The sequence below is a fragment of the Arachis ipaensis genome, chromosome B7 (genome assembly GCF_059453495.1).
Source record: "Arachis ipaensis isolate K30076 ecotype BB chromosome B7, ASM5945349v1, whole genome shotgun sequence".
In the NCBI taxonomy this organism is placed as follows: domain Eukaryota; kingdom Viridiplantae; phylum Streptophyta; class Magnoliopsida; order Fabales; family Fabaceae; genus Arachis; species Arachis ipaensis.
This window is the reverse complement of record NC_142442.1, coordinates 41177716-41203052: the sequence shown is the minus strand read 5'-3', so window position 1 is coordinate 41203052 and position 25337 is coordinate 41177716. Positions and strand designations below refer to the sequence as shown.

The 25337-nt window shown below is 35.5% G+C and overlaps 1 protein-coding gene, 1 non-coding gene and 1 pseudogene across 3 annotated transcripts; 1 reads left to right on the top strand and 2 right to left on the bottom strand.

Annotated features, from left to right (window-relative positions):
* Positions 1-4638: 4638 nt before the first annotated feature.
* LOC107609981 (AT-hook motif nuclear-localized protein 17 pseudogene) lies at positions 4639-6120 on the bottom strand (annotated as a pseudogene). The gene has a single exon (XR_015892412.1). The product of XR_015892412.1 is annotated as an AT-hook motif nuclear-localized protein 17 pseudogene (transcript).
* Positions 6121-21590: 15470 nt separating this feature from the next.
* LOC148550941 (small nucleolar RNA R71) lies at positions 21591-21699 on the bottom strand. The gene has a single exon (XR_015892802.1). It is a non-coding gene; the product is annotated as a small nucleolar RNA R71 (small nucleolar RNA).
* A 782-nt stretch (positions 21700-22481) lies between these two features.
* On the top strand, positions 22482-23279 carry LOC148550940 (uncharacterized). The gene is made up of 2 exons (XM_088494673.1): positions 22482-22734; positions 22879-23279. Exons 1-2 carry the CDS (start codon positions 22482-22484, stop codon positions 23277-23279), a joined length of 654 nt encoding a protein of 217 aa, XP_088350799.1.
* The last annotated feature ends 2058 nt before the right edge of the window (positions 23280-25337 follow it).

Below are 25337 nucleotides of genomic sequence, written 5' to 3'. Positions count from 1 at the left end.
AAGAAAGGTCAATAAGGATTTCAGGTAAAGGCTCCTACTTATTATAGTTATATATAGAAGTTGTCGTTATATCCTAGCTATCAAAGTAGCATAGTTAAAAACGTGACATTCTGGTGGTGAGGGTGTTACATAATTCCATATAGAAATCAAATCAAATAGTCCACATTGGGCAGCTCTACCTCTAAGGGTAGCCCTTTCCTCTCATGTGTCTATACAGAATAACAGATCCAACGTATGGCCTAGACGTTGGGCTAGCAACATTCCTGCTAGCTGAGGTATGAGCCAGATGCATCTAAATTAACATCGTAACTGCCATTAACTATGGATTTCTAATACGAGTCTCCCAAACCAATTCATATAATTGAAAATATAACAAGCTATTTAATCTTTCAAATATATAAAATCTCAAATCAAATCAAATCAAATAATACTTCTCACGAAATCATTTCCAATCATACTTGCTAAATCATAAAAGATAGATTCCAACATATTTCACAATTTCAAAATAACAAGTATCAATATTTAGTTTCAAGAATATATAGTCTCATAAAAATATATAGTCTCGTGTGCAGGTTGAAAACATGAATTTCACAAGAATAAATATTTATTCTCTAATAAATTGGTTATTAAGGTCAAATTAAAATCCTTACATAGTAATTTTGTAAGTATAATTATAAATTCAAAGCAGCATATATCAAAATAATTATAGATGTAAAACAAAACAATTATAAATGTAAAGTCTACTCACAACTTGGTTCTAAAGGACCGAAGAGACTAAATTCAGAGTGCCAAATTAAAGGGTGAAGAGTTCAAGTAGAATGGAACAAAAGAACATAGAATTTGGACTGGGGGCAGTGGCAAGGTGGAGTTGGCAACAGTTCTCAGAAACTCTAGTAGCAATTTCAGACAAGTAGAAGCACAGTGGTTCCAGAAGTAGTAACGGCGGCATCAACCCACTCCAGTGGCAGCGACAGAAGTAGTTCTGGTGAACAGGGGAAATGGAAGCGCGACAATGGCGAAGTAGAGCAAGAGCAATAACAACAGCAGCTCTGATGGACCTCCTCCGGCGTGCTTTGGTGACTCCGATGATGGCGACGACAGCTGCAACAGTGGCAGAGACGCTCTCTTCCTCCGTCACGACCTCCCTTTCTTTTTTCTCCCTATGTGTTTTGTTTAATCTTTTCACTTCTGCTTGCTTTCTCTCTACTCAGATTCGGTGATGCTAATGGCGGTGATCGGGCTCGTCATCGACACCGTCTTCCCTTTCTCTCTTCTCTCCTCTCTTCTTCTAGTTAGTATCTCTCTCTCCCCTCTGTTTTCTCCATTTCTCACCCTCTCATCCTTCCCTTCATCTCTCTTCGAATCTAACAGTAGCATCCTTACTCATCGCTAGTACTAGCGACCCTTTTCTTCTCTTCTTCTTCGTTTTCTTTCTCTTCTCCATTATCTCCTTGATCTTTGATCTTTTTTTCTTTCTCTGAACCGTGTGCGTGTGGGTGTGTTAGTGAGAGTGAGGAAAGGAGTGTGTATGGTTAGGGTTAAAAGTAGGAAAAAAAATATCAAGGAATGGATCTCACCATTTCATTTCTCTCTCTCTCCCTATCTCTTTCTCTCTCATGCGATTGTTAATAATGATTTTATTTAAATCGTATATCACGATTTCTTTGTAAACCGTTATTAATCCCATATATGTGTATTATACGCTTAAACGCTTATTTTCTCGTATTACACCTATCTAATTAACATATTAAAAATAAAAACTACACAAAAGTTACTCAAACATAAAAGTCCAATAAATTTATACATAATTAATGGCAATTGGCTAAAATTGTAACATCTATTTATATTTGACTTTCTGTGTAACAATTCATCGATTAGAAGCAGGATTTTAAATTAAGTTTAAATTCGTGATAGATTAATCATTGACTTGTTAAAATGGAAATATTATAAAAAATAAAAAACAAATTCATACCATCATATTACATGTACACTAAAAATCAGTTATTTGTATATAAGTAGGATTGTCAAATGAGCTATTTAAACTTGGCTTGTCTAAACTTGTGGATTATACAAGTTAACTCGTTTTTCTATTTGTTTACAAGCCTCAGTTTTAGATTTAGATCGTTTATGGTTAACCCAATGTATTATAAGGGTTGACCCATTTATTTTTTATTTTCAAAAAACTTTTGCTAAGAAATTCAGTTTTTAGGCTAAAAATATTTTATTGTAGTCCACATATTAATCCGTTTAACTCACTAGTTTTTGAATTATTTGGACTTATACTGAAATTTAAATGGGTCTAATTTAAATGGATTAGTCTAATAAATTTAACACATTTTGATGATTCTATATATAATACATGTTAAAATATAAAATATACAAACATATATATTTAAATACAAATACATATTTACTGAATTTGGTATCTAATTTTGTGTGCGAACGTGTTATTTTTGAATTTCATAATCAAGTATTTATTAGAGAGAAACAAAATATAAAGTCTCTAAGTTGTAAGCTTGTAATATATATGCTCACGATATTATTAAAATACTAAAATTATATCTTTATTAAAATACAAAAATCATTCTATAATAATTCTCGATAACTAGACTATACGAAGATTCAAATCAATCCTTCAAAAGAAGACTAGCATTAAAAATGTTCTTTTTTTTAGGAAGAACATGTTAAAAGGCAGCGTCATCTTTAATTTCTAGTTTAAAAAGAGCAATTATATTTGGTTTCAAAATTTGTGATCAAATTTCGGCTAATTTTTTTTATATGAAAAAGATATTAGTATTTTTATTGAAATTAGAATTATTTGATGTAATTATAAATTGGTAAATTTTATAAGTAAAAAATTAACACATAAAGTCTGTGTATGTAGAGTATATGTTGAACATGTGTCAACATTCTGACCAACACATAGGATGCGTGCGTGTTGTACATGTATCAAACTGCAATAACACGCTCCCTGCATGTTGTATCAACATTTTCTGCACGTCTATAATACTGTAATATACTTCAAATATTAATATTTAACCAAAACATCATCTTCATCTCCGTATTAAAAATAATTTCGGTCAAATCTCAATGTAATTAGAAATCTCCCGTGCGGATGGTGTGTTCAATGCAAGTGTATCTTATCACATTCTTATACTCTATTTTGCAAACAGTCATTGTTGTATTCTCTTCCCTTTTTGCTTCCATATAAGAATGTGATTAAGCCAAAGAAAAATATATAGTTGAAATATATTGACTAAACTTTTGACACCAAAATGGATTTTGAGTCTTTAAAAACCCTAAATTAAAGAGCTTTCAAGAAGAGATTGGACTATTGGACAAAAGTATACCGCAATGCAGCAGAGGAAGCATAAGCATAGCAGGAGATAAAGACCAATGAGTCCTGAACAAACAATAATGGTGATGATACATAGAATGCACGTTGGCAATTTGGCATGTTGCTACACTACTGTAAAAGGAATTAGAATAATAATGGGAAGCACATTGCATTGCAACCCCATCCACCGTCCACGTTCTCCACTGCCACACACTTTATACAAATCAAGAAAGCTATATATATACATATATAGTAGCACTTAGCAACTACTAGCAAATTGTATGCATAGTCAACAAGCAAAAGCAAAACTACTCTTGGCTGATCAGTGGAATGCTAGCTTGTAGTTACAGATATTCTCAGTCCCAATGATCTCTGCAAAAGCAAAAGAAGCCTTTCTCCATACCATAACTACCCCTCTGCCCCTTACACTACAAAACCCACTATGACAAAATATCTCTGTGGTCGCCAGCTTGTGACCAGAATATGAATACATTGGAATACCCAGGAGAAAGATTTGCTCTAAATGTTTAAGGCATGAGCATGCTAAAACTTTCTATTCAGTTCACTTTTCACCCAATGCAAGCAAAATCTAAAGAAGGAAATAAGGCAAAATTATTAATGATAGTATGCTACGAATACGATATCAATGTATGAATCACAGTCGTTTTGGATTAAACCCGTGCTCAATTTCTGCTTTTTAAATTATAATTTAATTTAGTTAATTAAAACAGTCTAACATTTTATTATCTCTTTTCTTAACCTGTCAAAAGAAAAAGCTAAATATGAAAAAAAAAATGTTATTTGCAAATTGCAAATTGCAACAATCCGTTGAAAAAATAACATACTCTTAAATAAAGTTTAAATTTGTAAAAAATTAATCTTTAGATTGCCAAATTAGGAAATATCAGCATAAAACTAAAAAAAGCTACATTCCAAATACGGCAATTGGCATGACATACTTCACATTAAATTACAGAATCTTAAATGAACTAGGATATGTATAGACTATAGAATATGAAAGACGATCGTGAAATATTTTTAAATAATGATAACTTAGCACATGTAACGTGCCGTTTTCTTCTTGTCAGTAGTAGAATTATTTTAATAGAAACGTCAGAACAAAGCGAAGATTTAGCTCCTAAAAGGCTGCAGATAACAAATAAGAGTAAGAGGAGAAACTCCATACTACGTAATAGTAATTAATTAAGCACTATACTCGCACTCAACTAATCCTACTCAGAATCTAACTATTTCGGGATTCAGCAGAAAACTCGAAGATCACTGGTTAGATGTAAAGAGTATTTAACAAGTAACACTTCAACCGATTATCTGATCGTGCACCAAAAGAAGCCACAAAAGGAGAAAAAAAAACTGTTTCTAATAGAAATTTAAAACCCCAGCTAAAAAAAACACTAAATCAATTAGCAATTAAACTAAAGTAAAAACATAAAAAAATGAAAAATAAAAATCGTCCAATCTAAAACAGTTCACAATAGACAATTAGCCACAATGAAAGTGATTTCGACGTATAAAATCAAAATGGTGGTCTTGCCGTTGGAGCCCAAATCACATCGGAAGGAAGGTGACCGCTGTACATGATTCCAACTCCACAGGACTGATCTCCAACCGCCACGTGTCCCCCTCCGCCGCCGCCACCACTCCCGCTCTCCGTCGCAGCAGAAACCGGCGGTGACTGCACCTCTCCTCCTCCACCTCCACCAGCGACCTCTTCCTCCGACGATTGCAGCCTGTGGTACGCCGCTTTGCTGAACGACGCCGCAACCACGTACACCATCCCGGCGGCGATCAGCTTGCCGGCGACGAGTCCGCCGACGATCTGGCCCTGAGGTCCGGCTAGAGAGATGGAGAACGAACTTGGAACCGGAGGCGGCGGCGCGTGAGGGACAAAAGTAGCGGAGATCGAGAGTATTTCGAAGCGGCCGTGGAACGTAACAGTGGCGCCGGGGGAGGTGGCGTTGGACGGTTGACGGAGAGTGACGTTGGAAACGGTTCCAGAACCGGAGAGGATGCAGAGGCCTGAGTTCTTGCGTCGTGTGAAGCTAGCTATAGATTCAACGACGTCGTTTCCACTGGGGATTTCGAGAATGTATGGGCTCATGGCGGGCTCGGGCTCCCGTGTTATTACGAGAGGAGGCTTGGGCTTGTTTTTGGAGCCAGGTGGACGGCCCCTGGGACGCCTAATGACTTCGATAGTGGCGTCGTCTGTTGCGTTTGGCTTTTGGCCCGGGCCGAGAGTGGGCCCACCGCTGCTCCTGCTGTCATCGTCTTCTGAGGTTTGGCATTCTCGGGAGAGTTGGAAGGTGTGCTGCTGTTGATGAAGCTTCGAGAACATGGTGCGTTTTCTCGAACCCGTATTCTTCTTAGGTACTGTTATTGATCTGGGTGATTCATTACTTTTCTTTTCTTCTTTTGGATTTTTGGGTCGTCTTTTGATATAAACTAAGTTTAAAGTGATCCAAAGGAGAGTTTATGATTGGTGCAAATAGCTTGGGTTTTGGAGGGTGGTTTGAGTTTTATTTGTTTTTGCTGATGATAGCTTAGAGATAAGTATGGTGTATGGAGCAGGAATAATAGAAGGGAAGGTTAGGGAATGGAGTAGAAGGGATTATAAAAGAGAGAGACCTCGCAAGGCAAAATTGCACAATGCTCTTCGCGGTGAAAAGTAAGAGTGAGTTGTTTGGATTTGTTTATGTTTATTTGCTTTGGTTTTATGGAGAGAGAGAGAGAGAGAGAGAGAGAGAGAGATGCGTAAGCTTGGAAACTAAGTAAAAGACCAATGGCGCCGCTGGTTGGGGGTCAAGTGGAGTTGGGTCCCCACAGGGACAGATGAGACAGAAATTAGGGATAGATGTTGAATGAAATTTGGGCATTGGTATATCTTTGATAAGGACTCGCTGGAATTTTCGTATAATTATAATAAATATATATTAGAGTGTTGTACTGTTGTAAAATAAATAAATAAATAAATATAAATAAAAAATATATATATTTACTAATATACGTAGGAGTATATTGTAGGCTAAAAAATTTGGATATGGAAGGAAGATGAGTGTTATACCTTAGTGTGGTAATTTTTAGTGTTTTTTAAAACTATGGAAGGTACACAAATCGAATTTGGAGTTTAAAAATTAAAAATATTTGGAGTACACAAATCGGACTCCAAATCGGACCGTCCCATTTGTGTACTCCAAATTTTTTTAATTTTTTAAACACAAATCGGACGGTCCGGTTTTTGTACTTAAAAATCAGACGGTTTGATTTATACTCCGTAAATTAAATCATTCCACATTTTAGAAAAATACTACAGTAGATCACAATTAAAAAAAACACCATTGTTAATCCAATATTAAAAATAAAAATGTGTATATTGTATATATGTAAAAGAGAAAAAAAAGTGTTTTATATATTAGTAGTGTGTATATTTTAGATTTATGCTTTCCTATTTATACGTATAAAACTTATTTTTTCAAACTCCATTAAGTGCGATTCATTTTGAGAACTTGAATCATTCATTTTAGCAAAATTGAGTTGCTCATTTATTGAAGAAAATCACAAGTTATTAATGGGCATCCATCCATCCATATTACAGCACTCCTTCTTAAATGTTCATTTAACATTATGGTTCATTAAAACTTTATTAAAGAAAAATCTAATGGGATAAAAAATTTTAGTGAAGGAAAAAGAGTACAATATCATTTGTGATGAGGACTGTCTCTTTAAAAACCTTGTCAAGAAAAACTTAATAAGAACAAAAACCTAACCAAAGGAAAAAGAGTACAGTCTCCCCCCTTGTCAACGTTATTTAATATCTCAAAATCGGCGCATCCCAATTTGATGTACCAACCTTTCAAAAGAGGATTTTGGAAGTGACTTTGTAAATAAATCTGTCAGATTATTGCTTGAGCGGATCTGTTGGACATCAATGGTTCATTGATTTTGAAGGTCATGAGTGAAAAAGAATTTGGGAGAAATATGCTTTGTTCTATCACCTTTGATATATCCACCTTTAAGTTGAGCAATGCATGATGTATTATTTTCAAACAGAATAGTTGGAGCTATTTTCCTATTAGTCAGTCCACATGATGATAGAATATATTGGATTAAACTCCTGAGCCAAAAGCACTCGCGACTGGCTTCATGTATCGCTAGTATTTCAGCATGATTAGAGGATGTTGCTACTATCGTCTGTTTTGTGGATCTCCATGATATAGCTATATCACCATATGTGAATAGGTATCCTGTTTGAGATCTTCCTTTGTGTGGATCAGAGAAGTATCATGCATCTTCATAACCAACTAATTGTGGCTTGGATTCATATGGATAAGACAGTCCCATATCAACTGTCGAAAGATTTGTTTAATTCCATTCCAATGTCTTCTGGTTGGAGAGAAACTATACCTTACTAGTAAATTCACAGCAAATGATATGTCAGGTCGTATATTATTAGCAAGATACATTAGTGCTCCATTGACACTAAGATATGGTACTTCATAACCAAGGATATCTTCATTTTCTTCTTTAAGACGGAATTGATCATTTTCCACATCCAAAGATCTTACGATCATTGGAATACTTAATGGATGTGACTTATCTATATAAAATATCTTCAAGATCTTTTCTGTGTATGTTGTTTGATGAATAAAAATTCCATTATTTGTATACTCGATCTGCAGGCTGAGATAAAATTTAATCTTTCCAAGATCTTTCATCTCAAACTCTTCTTTTAGAGCTTTTATAATTGTTGAAATCTCTTCAAAAGTTCCAATGATATTTAGATCATCAACGTACACAGCAATTATAATGAATCTAGATGTAGATTTCTTTGTGAAAACACATGGGCAGATATCATCATTCTTGAATCCGTTTTTGGCCAGATACTCAGTAAGACGATATACCACATTCGTCGAGATTGCTTTGAAACATATAAAGATCTTTTCAATTTGATTGAGTATAACCCATGCGAATATTCATTGGATGGTTTAGATATCTTTAGTCCTTCAGAAATTTTCATATACATATCACGATCTAATGATTCATATAAATAGGCTGTCACCACATCTATTAAATGCATATGTAGTTTATGGTATGTGGATAAACTGACCAAATAACGCAATGTTATTACATCTACTGTAGGGGAATATGTTTCTTCATAATCTATACTGGGCCTTTGTAAAAAAGCTTGTGCCACAAGTCGAGCTTTGTAGCATACAACTTTATTTTTCTCATTACGCTTTTCCATAGATACCCATCTGTATCTAACAAGTTTTACATCTTCTGGTGTATGGACTACAAGTTCAAAAACTTCACGTTTTGCAAGTGAGTCTAACTCAACCTTCATAGCTTCTTCCCATTTTGGCAAATCATTCCTTTGTCGACATTCTTCGATTGTTCTTGGCTCAAGATTCTTACTTTCATGCATGATGTGTAATATCACATTATATATAAATATTTCATTGACAATTATTTTATTTTGGTTCCATTTTTCTCCTATAAAGATATAATTTATTGAGATCACATTATTTTCACAATTTTCAGAATTTTCAGATACTTGAACGTCTTCTGGCGTTAAAATTATATCAGAATTTTGGACAACTGCTGGTGTCTTTACTATGTCTTTATCTTTTTCAATAGGAATAGTATTTACCTCTTTTCTTTTTCGACGATTTTTGTCTTTAAAACCGAGAGGCCTATCATGCTTTTGACGTGAATCTGTTTCGGTGGCCATTTGTCCGACTAGAACATTAATTCGAGTTGGGGAATTTTCAACTGGTATATAGGATTTAGTTATCCTTTTCGTATCAGAAAATACATCAGGCTATTCATTTGCTATTCTTTGCAAATATATAATCTTTTGAACTTCTAGTTCACATTGTCCTCATCGTGGGTCTAGATGCATTAACGATGATACATTCCAATTAAGTTTTTTCTCAAATGACTTGTCCTCTCCCCTCCCCCAATGATAGAAACATTGATTCATTAAAATGACAATCTGCAAATCGAGCTTTAAACACATCTCCTATTTGTATCTCAAGATACCTCACTATAGAGGGAGAATCATATCCCACATAAATCTCCAATTTTCTTTGGAGTCCTATTTTGGTGCGAGAAGGTGGGGCAATTGGAACAAATATCGCACACCCAAATATTCTTAAATGGGAAACATTTGGCTACTGGCCAAAAGCTAATTGTAGAGGAGAGAATTGATGGTAACTTGCTGGCCTTAAGCGAATAAGTCTTGCGATATGTAAAATAGAATGCTCCCAAGCAGAGGTTGGGAGATTTGTTCTCATAAGTAAAGGTCTAGCAATCAATTAGAGCCTCTTAATAAGTGACTCTACTAGTCCAATTTGTGTATGAACATGAGCTACTCGATATTCAACACTTATACCATTGGCCGTACAATAAGCATCGAAAGCTTGAGAGCTGAATTCACCAGCATTATCAAAACGAATTATTTTGATTGGATTTTCTAGAAACTATACTTTTAATCGAATAATTTGAGCAAGTAATCTCGTAAACGCCAATTTGCAAGAAGAGAATAAGTACACCTGTGACCATCTCGAAGATGCGTCTTATAAGACTATAAAATATCTAAAAAATCCACATGGTGAATGAATCAGTCCACATATATCGCCTTGAATCCTTTCTAGGAATTTAGGAGACTCAAATCCAATCTTTACTAGTGATGGTCTTAAAATTAGCTTTCCTTGAGAACATGCAGTATAACAAAATTCACTAGATTTAAGAATCTTCTGATTTTTTAGTAAATGTCTATGAGAACTTTCAATAATTTTTCGCATCATGGTTATTCCGAGATGACCCAATCGATCATGAATTAATTTGGGTTAGTAAACTTTTGGTTTACAATGGTATGTGATTCAATTGCATTGAGTTTAGTATAATATAACCCAGATGAAAGTGTTGGTAACCTTTCTAATATAACCTTTTTATTTGAATCATGAGTTGTGATATATAAGTACTCATGATTTTTCTCATTCATGGTTTCAATATGATATCCATTTCGGCAAATATCTTTGAAACTCAACGAGTTCCTTAAAGGCTTAGTAGATAATAATGCATTATTTATTATGAATTTTGTTCCTCCAGAAAATAAAATTATAGCTCTTCCGGAGCCTTTTATCACATTGTCTGAGCCAATAATTGTATTAACACATTTTTCTTTTGGTACAAGATGAGTAAATATATATTACTTTTGCGAATAGTATGCAAACTTGCACTATCCACAAGGCAAACATCTTCATTATATGTCATTGTCATTTTTTTCAAAGACAAATAATAATAATAAGATCATAAAATAAATAAAGGTACATACACAGTAAAATTGTATTCCTAATTGGAACTGTTTGTCTAAGTAACATTATAACTAAAAATATTATTATTATTATTATTATTATTATTATTATTATTATTATTATTATTATTATTATTATTATTATTATTATTATTATTATTATTATTATAGAATTTAACACATTTAGTGATTCTGAAATTCTTAAACATAAATATTAATATTATATTAAATATTATTTATATACATCATACTTGAAATTCAAATACATAGGAAATAAAACTTAACAAGAAGTTTCTTACATTATTTATATACATAAGTACTTAACGAACCAAAATATTAAACTTTTCCATCATTGATTATATAACTAATATTTCCTTCAGGATCTTCAAAGAAATCAGATACTTCATAATGAGTAATGTAATTTTCAGCAACATCATTTGAAATAAAATTTGCTTCATTTTCTTTGTCATCCTTTTTCTAAGATGTTTGATAAAAGTCAACTAAGTGTCTTGGAGAACAACAAGTACATAACCAATGACCCTTTCCACCACAACGGAAATATTTATTCTCTATTGATTTATTTTGCCTATTATTTCTTTCTTTATCCCACTTCTGGTGAGACTCTTTCTTGTGAACATAATTTTTGTTCCTTTCATAATTTTTCTTATTACCAAAGCCTTGCCATTTACTTCTTCTAGGGTTATAATTTGCCGCATTTGCTTCAGGAAATAGGGCAGTGCCAGCTGGATACAATTCATGATTTTTAAGAGCAATTTATTGTTACGTTCAGCAACAAGAAGGCAAGAAATTAGCTCATAATATTTTTAAATTCTTTTTCTCGATACCGCTACTGCAGGAGCACATTTGAGGCATGGAAGGTTGAGAAATTTTTCTCTAACATGTCATTATTAGTTATCTTTTTCCCATATAATTTCATTCGTGAGGTAATTTGGAACATTACTAAATTGTATTCATTTATGGATTTAAAATCCTATAGATGCAAGTGTATCCACCCACTCATATCGGGCTTGAGGAAGTATCACTATCTTTTGATGATTATACCTTTTATCAAGATTTTCCATATATCTGCAGGATCTTTTAGTGTGAGATATTCATTTTTCAATCCTTCGTCAAGATGACGACGAAGGAAGATCATGGCTTTGACTTTATTCTTCTGGGATGCTTTATTTTCAGCCTTAATGGTATCTCCAAGATCCATTGAATCAAGATAAATTTTGGCATCTAATATCTATGATAAGTAGTTATTTTTAGATATATCAAGAACATTAAATTCAAGATGAGAGAGCTTTGACATAATCAAAATTTATTACTTGAGTCTTCCTAAATTTTGATTAGAGCCTCGTGCTGATAACGTGTTGTAAAATAAATAAATAAGAAAAAAATAAATATAAAATAAAGAAGTATAAATAGAGGACTCTAGTATTAATATTCACCAAATTATTATCTCAATATAGTAGAGATGATTCATAAATACATTTACTAATATATGTAGTAGTGTATATGTAAAAGAAAGAAAGAGGAGTGTTTTATATATTGGTGGTGTGTATATCTCAGACTTATGCTTTTCTATTTATATACGTATAAAGCTTACTTTTTCAAACTCCATTAAGTGTAGTTTATTTTGAGAACTTAAACCATTCACTTTAGAAAAATTGAGTTGCCCATTCTTTGAAGAAAATCACAAGTTATTAAATGGGCATCCATCCATCTATATCACAACATAGAGTAAATATTTTTTTAGTCCATGTACTCGTTTTCTAATATTTTGAAGAAGAACAAATTGGCTCATTTCTGTCTCTTTTGTTAGACAATTAAGTCTTTCTGTAGCTCTCTCTGTTTAGAATTAACGAAAAAAGCTGATGTATAACGTTAAACAAGTAACATAGCCTAGACACATCTACGTGGATACTTGCTTGTTCGTTGGGACCATTAAGTCCCTGCAACTCAGCAAAACAACGTATTTTTTTGGAAGAGAAACATGCGTTTTGAACTGTCTCCCACTCCCACTCCCTTCTTGAACCCTAACACAAGCAACAATAATAAGTGATCCAGAGCAATCTTCAACCTCTCATACATGTTGTGGCTGGAGAAAGACTATCGGACGAATCTAGTTGGTGGAGCCAAGGGTTCTAATTCTGAGTGTTTGGCGGGTTTTGAGTGTTTCTTAAACATTGTGAGGGCACTGGGAATGGAGTCATGCATTTTAGAGGCTAGTGGTCACTCTCCTCCCCTTCTTTCAATCCATCCTGACACCAATTTGGATGGTGGGAAGAGGAAGACGTTGAAGAGTTCCCCTTCGTTTGATTACAAAGTGCCAGAGGGATGCACTTGAATGGGTCCAATGATGTTGCATCTTTGTACTACAAGCAAGGTAGAAAAGGGATCAACCAAGATGCTATGCTTGATTGGGAGGTTAGACCCATTTTCTATTAGCTTTGGTATTGCTCTAGTTTTGTGATATTTTTACATGGCATTGCTTTTTAGATATTCAAAATAAATGGTAATTATGTTCTCATGTATATGACTTAGCATTAACCTAAATCCTATATCAACATAACTAAATAAAAGAAGTGAAGTTTCATTCTACCAAATTTCACTGATTTTGAAGTGTGAAAGCTGTATATTAGAATAATAATCAAATTGAAGTAGACAATCTACTTTTTTTAAGTTTCAAAAGTAATTTTTTTATATATTTAATAGTACTTTAGCTTATATTGTGAGATGTTAAAGATTGCTTTGAATCACTCATGGTTGTTGCCTGTGTTAAGGCTCAAGAAAGGGGGAGGGGTGGAAGATAGTTGAATAGGCAAGGGCTTAATGGTCCCAACAAATAGGCATGTCTCCACGTAAGATGTGTGTAGACCACGTCACTAGCATAATGTTACACGTAAGCTTTTTCCATTAACTATGAACGGAGAAAGCTATGAAAGGGCCTAATTGTCTAACGAAAGAGATAGAGAGGGGTTGATTTATCATTTGCTGAACATTAGGAAGCTGCTTGTCTATTTTTAAAGAGGACAGAGGCCGAAAAGAATATCTACTCTAAATACTATTTAGGTCTAAATTAAATGATATTAATGTTATAGTTATATTGCATTAAATTGGTATATTTCTTTTATTAGATTATATAAATAAAAGACTAATTAAATTAGTTATTCATATAATATATTTTAAAATATAAAATACATATTAAAAATTTGTAAAACAATACTATAAATATACAAAAAATATATTCTAGTTAATTTTTAAAAAATAATTTGAACATTAATATAATTATAATTTAAAACTCATATATTCTATAAAATAATTTTGAGAAAAGGACATATACGTCCCTAACTTTTTAAGATGAGGACAAATTCATCCCTCAATATTGAAAAATATAAAATCATTCCTTACCCTTTGAAACATGAGACATTGAGGTCCCCCAATCCATTTAAGCATGTAACGAGACAAAATTATCTGAACATGGATGTTGTAAAAGTGAGATTTCTATGACGTTGTTAAAATGACCTATTGGTAAAAAGTTTGAGTACAAATAAGTTCTCAAGCTTCAAAAAAGTCAACTATTGGACTCATGAGCTTGCTAGATTACAGGTGATAGGGTTCTTTCTAAAATCCACAACCTCTTGCAAGCTCAAACCCCGCTTACTAATGCAATAACAAATATTTTCTCCATGACTCCATTCTTCTGGGGTTAATAATATTGATTCTTTGTTCCATAATAACATTGTGCTTCTAATTATTTGTTTAAACATGTGAATCATTAGCAAGTTTGTCAACTTTCATTTATTTAAGCAAAAAAAAAAATTGTACACTACAAAAAAAAAGGCCTGTCGCCATGCTTTTTTCTTGCCACGCTTTAAAAGTGTGGCCAAAAGGAGTCAATGGCCACACTTTTATAAGGGCGGCGATTGATTAGAGATTTGGCCACGCTTTTTCTTGCCACACTTCAAAAGCATGCCGGAAAGGGGTCAATGGCCACGCTTTTATGAGGGTGGCGATTGCTTAGAGATTTGGCCATGTTTTTTTGCCACGCTTCAAAAGCCTGGCCATAGAGAGCAACAGACACGCTTTTTAAGCGTACTAATAGAGTTACATTACGATTACATTTTTTAAATCCTGTCGCCATGCTTTTTATTGCCACACTTCAAAAGCATAGCCTAAAGATATCAATTGGCACGCTTTTAAAGCGTGACTTTTTTGTCACTTTTAAAAGCATACCCATTTCCTACCCATATGTGTGTGTGTGTGTGTGTGTGTGTGTGTGTGTGTGTGTGTGTGTGTGTGTTCAGAAACCCTAATTACCCTTTGTCGTCACTCTCTTTCCTCTCGCTCTTCTCATCTTTTCACTCAACTCATTCAACCCTAACAATGCTGCTGTCTCCCTCTCTCAACCTGTCCCATCCCCTCCCTCCAACCCGTTGCAGCACCTCCATCCAATCCTCCCTCGTTGCTCATCCCTCACATCGTCGTCTCCTCTCTGTCATTAGTATTTCCAGTTTTAATATAGTTTTAGATACACTGATGCTAATTGGTTTAGATAAATTGATGCTTATTAGATATATTGATGATTATGAATTTAGATGACTGTTAGTGATTCTTGCTTATTAGATAAATTGATAAATTATGATTGTAGTCCTCAGACTCAATTCCTCTCCATTCTTCTCCTCAGTCCTACAGCCGTCGCAGCCCCAGCTGCCTTGACTCCTTCTCTGTTCTCAGCTGCTTCTCTGAATGCTATGAGCAACAAATGAGGAACTGGAAAGTATTAAACTAGTGATATTGAAATGTACTGATCTTCGTCTGTCCCAAATAGTGGAGGTATTGATTAGTTGATTGCATTAATATTGACTTTTGTTAAAGCTAGTGTCTGATTCTTTTTCGCCTTTTCTCCTTCCTTGTGTATTTTTTTTTTCTTTTATTTTTTAAATCATTATGTAATGTTCTAATTGATGCTCATACAAAGTCATAACAATTATTCTGTATTGAGGCATGAACCTTCTTGTTTATTCGCATATTCATTCATGACATTTGCAACTTTTTTTTTTTATTTTAGGATGCTTGAGAAGAGGAGTTTGAGCTATTGTGATGGACACATTCCTCTCCCCATGGATGAACCCTTTCTCGCTGATAACGTCTACAAAATTTGTATTTATGATATAGGTACTATCCTATTATTAATTTATTTGTCACTTCCAACTAACATACCAACATCTTTAATCATCTTATGATGCCGGCTCTTTGTAATCATATGTGTCAAATCTTCTCTATGTTTAACTTAACATCAGTAAGATTTTAATGGATAATAAGATAATTCATTCTTTATTCGAATTATTATAACCTACATAAAATGTTGTACTATGGGATTTCGATTTGGATAATAAGATTATTTATTCTTTATTCTTCATTCTTATTAATGGTTTTCTGATGCGGATTGTCAAAACCACAAACTACCGGCAAGTACACCGAATTGTATCAAGTAATACCACAGGAGTGGGCTATCGTTCCCACGAGGATTAATGGATTAAGCAAGCAATGGTCAACTGATTATTCTAGTCAGACAATCAAAATCAAGGGTTTTCAAAAGCAAATAGCATAAACCAGTGAATTGAATAAAGTAAACAGTAAATGTGTAAAGAGATAATACGAGAGAAAAGTTAAGGTGTCAAAGATATTTAAATTTCTGAATTAATAATTATTATCATCTACTTTGATCATGCAGAGATATAATTAATAGCAAATCCTAAGTAATTGAACTTCAATCCCTTGGCAATTCAATTTCTCCTAACATAATCAACCGTCAATTCCCTGAACAATTAATTATGTTAAGAGATTAAATACAATTTCCGGTTTAAAAGGCCACACAATTCTCAAGAACCAATCCTAATTGATTTTATGTCACTTATCACATTAGTTTCAGACAATTGAAGAATTATGAGAAAGAGTCTCAAGCTTAATTCCAATTATTTTAATTTTTCCAAGATTCAGAGGAGTTCAATCAGATTAAAGTTATTTTTCAATATACTATCATCCTTAAGATGAAGAACAAAACTCAATTCTTGAATAACAATCAATGAATTAATCAAAATAAAAGAACAATAGTATTAATCCATTAAAATAAATAGAGCTCGTAACCTTCCTAATGGAGGTTTAGTTGCTCATGGTGCAAAAAATAAAAATCCTAATTTTGTGTGTAACGAGAAAAAGGAACGAAGGGGAGAAGAGAAGGTCCCCCAAAAGGATTTAGAAACGGCGCTTAACATCAGTGTAATCATGGGCTTGGGTCGTTGCTGGCGTTGGTGGTGCTAAATGCCACAATTGATGCAATTCACGCACTACTTGCTGCAGGATCTGGCGTTTAGCGCCAGTTTCTGGCGTTCAATGCCGCTCCTCCCGCATGGAATGGTGAGTGGGACGCGATTTGACGTTTAGCACCATGAAGCCAGAGAGAAGTTATGGACTATTATATATCATTAGAAATATCTAGAAGTTGGCTTTCTAATGCCGCTAAAATTGCATCATTCGGACCTCTATAGAGCAAGTTATGCTTGTTGGAGTGTGAAGAGGTCAGGGTTGACAGCATCTACGAATTCTCTTTGCACTTGTCTTCAATTCTTAGTTCCTCCTTGTTCTTTTCTTTAAGTTTTCAACACTTTTCTACATAAATCAAAGCTCAAAGTAACTCCAAGAAATATAGATTAAAAGCATAAGAATCTTAATAAAAATAAGAAAATTACTAACTTTATTCAATGAAATAATAACTAAAAACAACTTAAGATGCTTATGCATCACAACACCAAACTTAAGATCTTGCTTGTCCTCAAGCAAGCAAAGAATCATGGTTTAGTCATCAAACTTTCCAACCTTAAAATACAAGGGTGAATGGTTGCAATTCAAATGAGTTTAGTTAGCCGTTTCACTTATGCACAATTCAACACAATTCGTTATAATCTTTCAAGGCCTCTGTCCAGATTAGATTATAGAATCCTTCCTTGAATCATCACCTTGAAGCAAGCTTATTTACTTTCCTTTCATAGATTATTTTCATTGGGTGCTTTGCACCTTGAGCCTAGCCGTGACTCTAAATATTTTGTCTCAAGCTTTGCTCGACACAGAAATACCACAAGCACTTGATTGGGGAGCTCTTTGAGCTTACAATGTCCTTTTAACATTCCCCATCATTAATTCTCAGAGCCTTTGGCTTTCTCTTCTTTTGGAGGGAGAGGGGGAGGGTGCTTTTCACCTTGAGCCTAGCCGTGACTCTAAATATTTGTGTTCAAGCTTTTGCTTGATACATAAGCACCACAACCACTTCACTCGGATCCTTTGTCAATGGTACTCAAAGGCTTTGGCTTCTCTTTCAACCCATTTTTATTAATTGTTATGCATTACATATTGCTCCTTCAAGACTTTGTCAAGTGTAAAGACCCCATAATAATCCTCTAGACTAACGCCCCACACAATTTAGCTCAACTTGTGTTGAACATTCTTCATTAGTTAGGCCTTCCAAACTTACATTGTCATGCTCTCTATGTTCACGCCCTTTTTATTTCTTAGCACATGATCCTTACCCACATTTAGGAGCAAGCACAATTATAATTGTGGGTTGTGATGGATAAGTAATGATATGCACTTGACTAACAGGACTCATAAATGCATTATATAGGATAGAATAGGATAACATATGCATATAATTAAAAAGGAAGGAAGCAATTAGAATTCAACTACCTTAGTTCTCATTGCCATCATCTTCATCATCCTTTTAGGCTATGTAGAGTATATCCTCCAACACCAAATTTAGAACGATTGCTTGTCCTCAAGCAACAAAGAAAAATAGTGCTGATAGAAATAGGAATAATCATGATTGTCTAGTGGAAATAAGGAAGTAAGGTAGAAGCTCATTCAAATAAAATAAACAAAATTAAAAACAAAATGAAAGAAAATACAAAATAAAGCAAAATAACTCTGTTGCTAATGTATTAGCACGGGAGGAGTGGACCTTGTATGGGTAAAGTGTGGCAATACCAAACTTGGTGTGAGAACACCAAACTTGGTGTGACACAATCAATGAGAGGCTGGGCCAAGTATCCAGTGAAATGCAAGCATCATTTGGTGTAGCAACACCAAACTTAATCCATGAAATACATATGCAACATGATGCAAAATGAAAAGAAAAGTTAAAAGAAATTACCTAACGTTGGGTTGCCTCCCAACAAGCACTTCTTTAGCGTCACTAGCTTGATGGTTGGTTCTTGCTATTTCTTCCTTTCCTTCCAGTTGGTTAAGAGAAATGACTTCAGAGGACATGAGGAAAAAATGGGTACCCACTAAAAAGCAATCCCCATACAACTCCCTGATTCACTAGGACCAAAGAAAGTATATTCAAGTGTTGGGGGAGATGTGGGTGGTTGATGAATCCATATTTGATGGTAAATTTTGATTTGAATTGAGTGGATTTCATCACATAAACACGCATTTATTCACTTAAATAGAATACTTTTGTGATTACTCTCTAAAATTTTGCCTAAATGTGAAAACTGATGCGTGAGCATCTTATACCCATTTTTTAGATGTTTTTATATTATTTTTAGTTAGATTTTAATTACTTTTACTTGGTTTTAGTGTAAAAATAACCTTTGGATGCTACTTTGAGTTTTTCTTGTATTTTTATAGTTTTAGGTGAAATTCGGAGCAGTTTGGAGAAGCCTGGAGCAAGAAAGGAAAATGCTGTCAGCTCCCCCCTGGGCGCTGAATGCCCACTTGGTGTTCAACGCCAGCATGGGGCATAAAGTCAGAGGTGCGCTTCCCTCTCTGGCATTCAACGCCCAATCCTGGTGCTGAACGCCAGCCTGCAGTCCGAGTCACACAACAATTGGGCCTCCAAAGTGGATTTAGCACTTATTAGTTTTATTTAATTTTATCTTTGTAATCTTTTATTTTAAAATAATATATTTTAGGTTAGCATTTATTATTAGGTTAGTATTTAAAGGAGGAGATCAATTAGGTTTAGGAGGATCTTCCTTCCGCATCTTTTTAGAAACCTATTTTTTTTTTTTGTAAGTTATGAGCAACTAAACCTCCTGGTTAAGGTTAGGAGCTCTGTTTATTTTTATGGATTAAGATTATTATTCTTCTATTTTAATTAATGTTTGATTCATTTCTAAGGTGTTGTTTTCATTCTTAATCTTATAAATTTGGGTGGAACGAGAGTATGACCCTTATCTACATGAGCTCTTGTGATTCTCGAGAGAGCTATCTCGCTTGAGCTACAACTTGAAAACACTCCTCCTAAACTGCTAATTACATGAACTAATTGGGATACGTGACATAAAATCCTGTTAGCTTTGGGTAATTGAGGTTTTTGTGGCACTAAACTGGTTTTCCATACTTCACCCTCTGAATTGAATTGAATGGCCACGAGAGTGGTTTTTGGTGAGGGTTAGAGGAGATTAAATCGCTAAGAGATTAGGGTCTAATCACTTATGGTTTGCCATAGAATAAATCATTCATTGTTAAAATAGTTGGTAAGACGTTTTAATCTGGAAAAGTAAACATCTCCGAGGCCTTAACTGTTTTCTCATCATTGTTTTACACAACCCTATTTATTTGCTTTATTTACTTGTTTTCCACTACTTATGCGTTTTACACCAACAACCATCTTTTACTGTTTGCCTGACTAAATCCAACAGGATAACCATTGCTTGCTCAGTCCGACAATCCTCGTGGGATTGACCCCACTCACTTGAGGTATTACTTGAATGACCCGGTGCACTTGCCGGTAAAGTTGTGCGAGTTCTAATTTCGCGCACCAAGTTTTTGGCGCCGTTGCCGGGGATTGTTCGTGATTGACAACTACCGGTTGTCTTGTTTCTTAGATTAGGTATTTTTACCAGTTTTTGTTTAATTATTTTTCTTTTTAACTTTTGATTCCTAGTTTGTTTATTTTTCTTAATTTTCGGTTTTTATCTTATTTATCTTTCCCTTTATTTTTGAATTTTTCTTTGTTCTAGTTATTTTATTTTTATTTAATTTCAAATTCTAAGTTTGGTGTCTGTTAGTGTGTTTTCCTTAAATTTTCAAAATTAGTATTGTCTATTTTCCTTTAATTTCAAATTTTAAGTTTGGTGTCCCTTAGTATTTCCTTTTTCTCTTTGAATTTAGAAAATTTTAAATCCTTTTATTTTAATTTTCGAAAATGTTTTTAGATTAGATCTTGCATTTTTATTTTTGAATTTTCTTTTTAGTTAATTGCTTACTTTATTTTACTTTATTTCTTTTTTGGATACCTCACTGGGAGTTCTCTATACTCTGACATAGAGACTCCACTTTTTCTTTGTTTCTTGTTGTTTATGAGCAGAAACAGGGATAAGGAATCCCTTCTTGAATTTGATCCTAAACCTGAGAGGACCTTAAGGCGGCATTTGCAATAAACTAAAGCTTACAGAGCCAGAGAGAATCTCATAGAAACCTTTGAGAAGGAAGCTGCAGAGACCACTATGGCAGCTAATCCGAACGCTGAAGAGCACGCAAGGAAGGTGCTTGGCTCATACACTGCACCCACTACTGACTTCTATGGGCATAGTATATCTGTACCTGCCATAGGTGCCAATTAATTTCGAGCTCAAGCCTCAACTGGTCACTCCGGTGCAACAGAACTATCATTTTCATGGACTCCCACAGGAGGACCCTAATAAATACATATCTGACTTCCTACAAATCTGTGACACGGTCAAGACTAATGGAGTGAACCCCAAGGTTTACAAGCTCATGCTCTTTTCTTTTGCTGTAAGGGATAGAGCAAAGCTATGGCTGGATTCTCAGGCCAAGGAGAGCCTGGACACATGGGACAAGGTGGTCACTGGATTTTTGGCCAAGTTCTTTCCTCCCCAGAAGCTGAGTAAGCTTAGAGTGGAAGTCCAGACCTTCAGACAGAAAGAGGGAGAATCCCTCTATGAAGCCTGGGAGAGATACAAGCAGCTGATCAGGAGATGCCCTCCCAACATGACTTCAGATTGGACCAGGCTAGAGATCTTTTATGATGGCCTCTTGGAGATGGCCAAGATGTCACTGGACCATTCAGCAGGTGGTTCACTACACATGAAGAAGACGCCTGAGGAGACAAATGAGCTGATTGAGATGGTTGCCAACAACCAGTACATGTACACTTCTGAGAGGAACCCTATAAACACTAGGACCACTCAGAAGAGATGAGTCATGGAAGTAGAAACACTGGATGCAATTTTGGCTCAAAACAAGCTTATGTCCTAGCAAATTAGCATGATCTCCCAACACTTAAGTAAGATGCAGGTTTCAGCTGTCAACACTCAAGATGCACTCTATGGACGAGACGTTGGTGATATTGCTCAGACCACTATGGAGGAAGTGAATTACATGGAAAAATCCTTCAGAAATCTCAATAATGATCCCTATACAAATACTTTCAATCAAGGATGGAGGAATCACCCTAACTTTGGGTGGAGAGAGCAGCAGAGGCCTCAACAAGGCTTCAACAATAATCAGGGTGGAACCAATCAAAATAGGTTCAACAACAGACAGTTCCAACCCTCTCAGCAGCAATTAGAGACGCCTAAGTAAAGTCTCTCTGACCTAGCCACAATAGTCTCTGACCTTTCCAAGACCACTCATAGCTTTATGCAAGAGACTCGATCCTCAATTCGGAACTTGGAGATACAAGTTGGTTAGTTGAGCAGTAGGATACCTGAGAGACCTCCCAACACTCTTCCAAGCAACATAGAGGTAAATCCAAGAGAAGAGTGCAAGGCCCTCACTATGGGAGAGGAGGCCGAACCCAAGGAGGAGGTTGTTGTGGAGGATTTGAAAGAGCAAGAGGCTCAAAAGGAGACTGGGAGTGCACTAGTACACGCCCCAGTGAAGATAAAGGAGCCTGAAGTACAACACTCTCTAAACGTGCAAAAGGAGACTCAGGATGAGCAAATTGCTCAATTCTTAGCAGTCTTCAAGAAGTTACAAATCAATATTCCTTTTGCTGAGGTGTTGGAGAAGAAACCTCCCTATATGGCCTGTTTCAAAAGCATATTTTCTAAGAAGAAGGCCCTGAGGGGAGATAAAACTGTGGTGCTGACCAAGGAGTGCAGTGCATTAGTGCAAAAGAAGCTACCACAAAAATTGCCAGATCTCAGAAGCTTCCTGATTTCCTGAACTATAGGGAACATTACATTTGAGAAGGCATTATGCGACCTTAGATCAAGCATAAATATGATGCCTCTCTCTGTGATAAAGAAACTGGGAATTCAAGAGGCACAACCTACAAGGATCTCACTGGAGATGGCAGACAAGTCCCTGAAACAGGCACATGGATTGGTGGAGAATGTCCTTGTAAAGGTTGAAGACCTTTACCTCCCTACAGACTTTGTGATACTGAATACTGGAGAAGGAAAGGATGATTCCATCATCCTAGAAAGGCCATTCCTAGCTACTGGGAGAGCCTTGATTGATTTAGAGAGAGGAGAGATAATTTTGAGATTATGGGAGGATCATATTTTGTTTAAGATCCCAATCCTCATTCTCTCTCAGACAAAGGAGGAGGTACTAGCATACAGCACTTAGTGTTTCCACCTTCTCTCTTAGTGGAGAGCCATGCATAGCCACCGGACATCAAACCTAAGTTTGGTGTTGGGCATTCACCACCCACCATTGAGAAAGGAGGTCTCAAGAAGAAAGTACCCAAAGGCTGGAGGAACAAGAAAATTTCTACTGAAGACTTCTCACCTGGCATGAGAGTAGTCTTCACAAGAAGTCTAGTCATACGACACACTGTGAACTAGATCCTGTCTCTAGAACATGTTTAACTAATTCATGAGAGCACACGGAGAAAGTTCACAATGAGGAGTGAAGATCTGAGTGATGAGAGAAAAAATGATTCCACACAAACTCACCGGCAAGTGTACCGGGTCGCATCAAGTAGTAATAACTCACAAGAGTGAGGTCGATCCCACAGGGATTGATGGATCAAGCAACTTTAGTGACGTGATTAGTTTAGTTAAGCTAACAGTGGTGAATTGGGTGAAAGTTAACAAACAGAGAGTAAATTACAGTGAATTTAAAATGCAGAATGTAAATCAGCAAAAGCTTAAAGAGCAAGAAATGTAAATTACAGCAAATGTAAAGGGAATTGGGTGCTGAAAAATTAAATAAAGCAGTAAATCAGATTTCAGAGTAATTGCAGAAGATTAAAATTGCAGGAAATTAAATCAAGCTCAAGAGAACAGAATATAAGATTGGCAGAAAGTAAATTTGCAGAAGAGAATTGTAGAAATTGAAAATTGCATTGAAATAAAACTGAATTCAGGACAGAAGAAATGTAAGGTGCAGAAAAGAAAAAGTATATGAAAAGAACCTTCTATTCTACTCCTACTCCTACTCCTACTGCTGCCTACCACTAATGCAGGCTACTCCAGCGCTCTCTAATGAAATGAAACTGATGCCTTTATATAGGCTTTACAAAATGAAATTGAAATTGTAAACAAATTACAAGTAAATGAAATTCCTATTCTAACTATGTCTTGTGCCTTTGAGTGATGTCACTGGGCTCTGCTTACTTTGGAGCTTCAATGGGCTTTGAATTAGATTAATTGAACCAAAATTGCACTTCCAGGAGAGCGTAGAATTCATTAAGTAAGCAGAATGCTTTTACACCCACGCGTACGCGTCCTCTGCACGTGCGCATCCTTTTTGCGTTTTGGGCCTTCCATGCGTATGCGTCCTTCACACTTACGCGTGCCTCGGAAATCTGGCACATCGACGCATGCGCACGTCCCTTGCAGCGTTCACCAAACGAGCGCAGCGTTCTTCAATTGAGTGCTACACCACGCATACGCGTCATCTACGCGTATGCGTGTATCGCAAAAATGCCATTTCCACGCTGATGCTCCACCCACGCTTGCGCGTCCTTCTTCAGGTAAGTCACAACGATGCGTGCGCGTCATGCACGCGTGTGCGTCGGTTGCAAAACTTCACCTCTAAATTTGAATCTTCCCGAAAATGTTAGCTTACTAAATGTAGCGTTCTCTTTTCAAATGAACGCCAATCACTTCCACACGTACGCGTCATGCACGCGTACGCGTGAATCTTCAATACTTGCTGCCCGACGTGTAAGTGTTTTGTACGCGTGTGCGTCGTGGCATTCTGGTGCCAAGAGTGCTCCTTGTTTAAATTATGGGCCATGCTTTTAAAAGCGTAGCCTAAGGCTCCAATGCGTGCTCAAACTCCAAAATGTGTCCAGAATTCTTCTTTTGAGCTTATTATGTGTTTTCTGCTTCTTTTCCTTCATCTTTTTACCTATCATCAACCAAACAGATACGTCAAAGCCTTGGCATAATCATCAAATCTTGCATAATTCATATTATCAACTAAATCTAGCATGAAATCTAATGAAAATGCATAAAATTACCAATTTTTGATTGAATCAAGTCAAGCATGAAATTCTTACTCAAACACTTACTTATTGCCTAAAAATGCATGAAAACCAAGTACAAACTAATGAAAAAGGCTTGTGAAACTAGCCTAAGATGACTTGTCATCACAACACCAAACTGAAATCTTGCTTGTCCCCAAGCAAGCAGTAAGACAGAACAAGAATGAATGAAGATGGAGAAGAGTATAAGT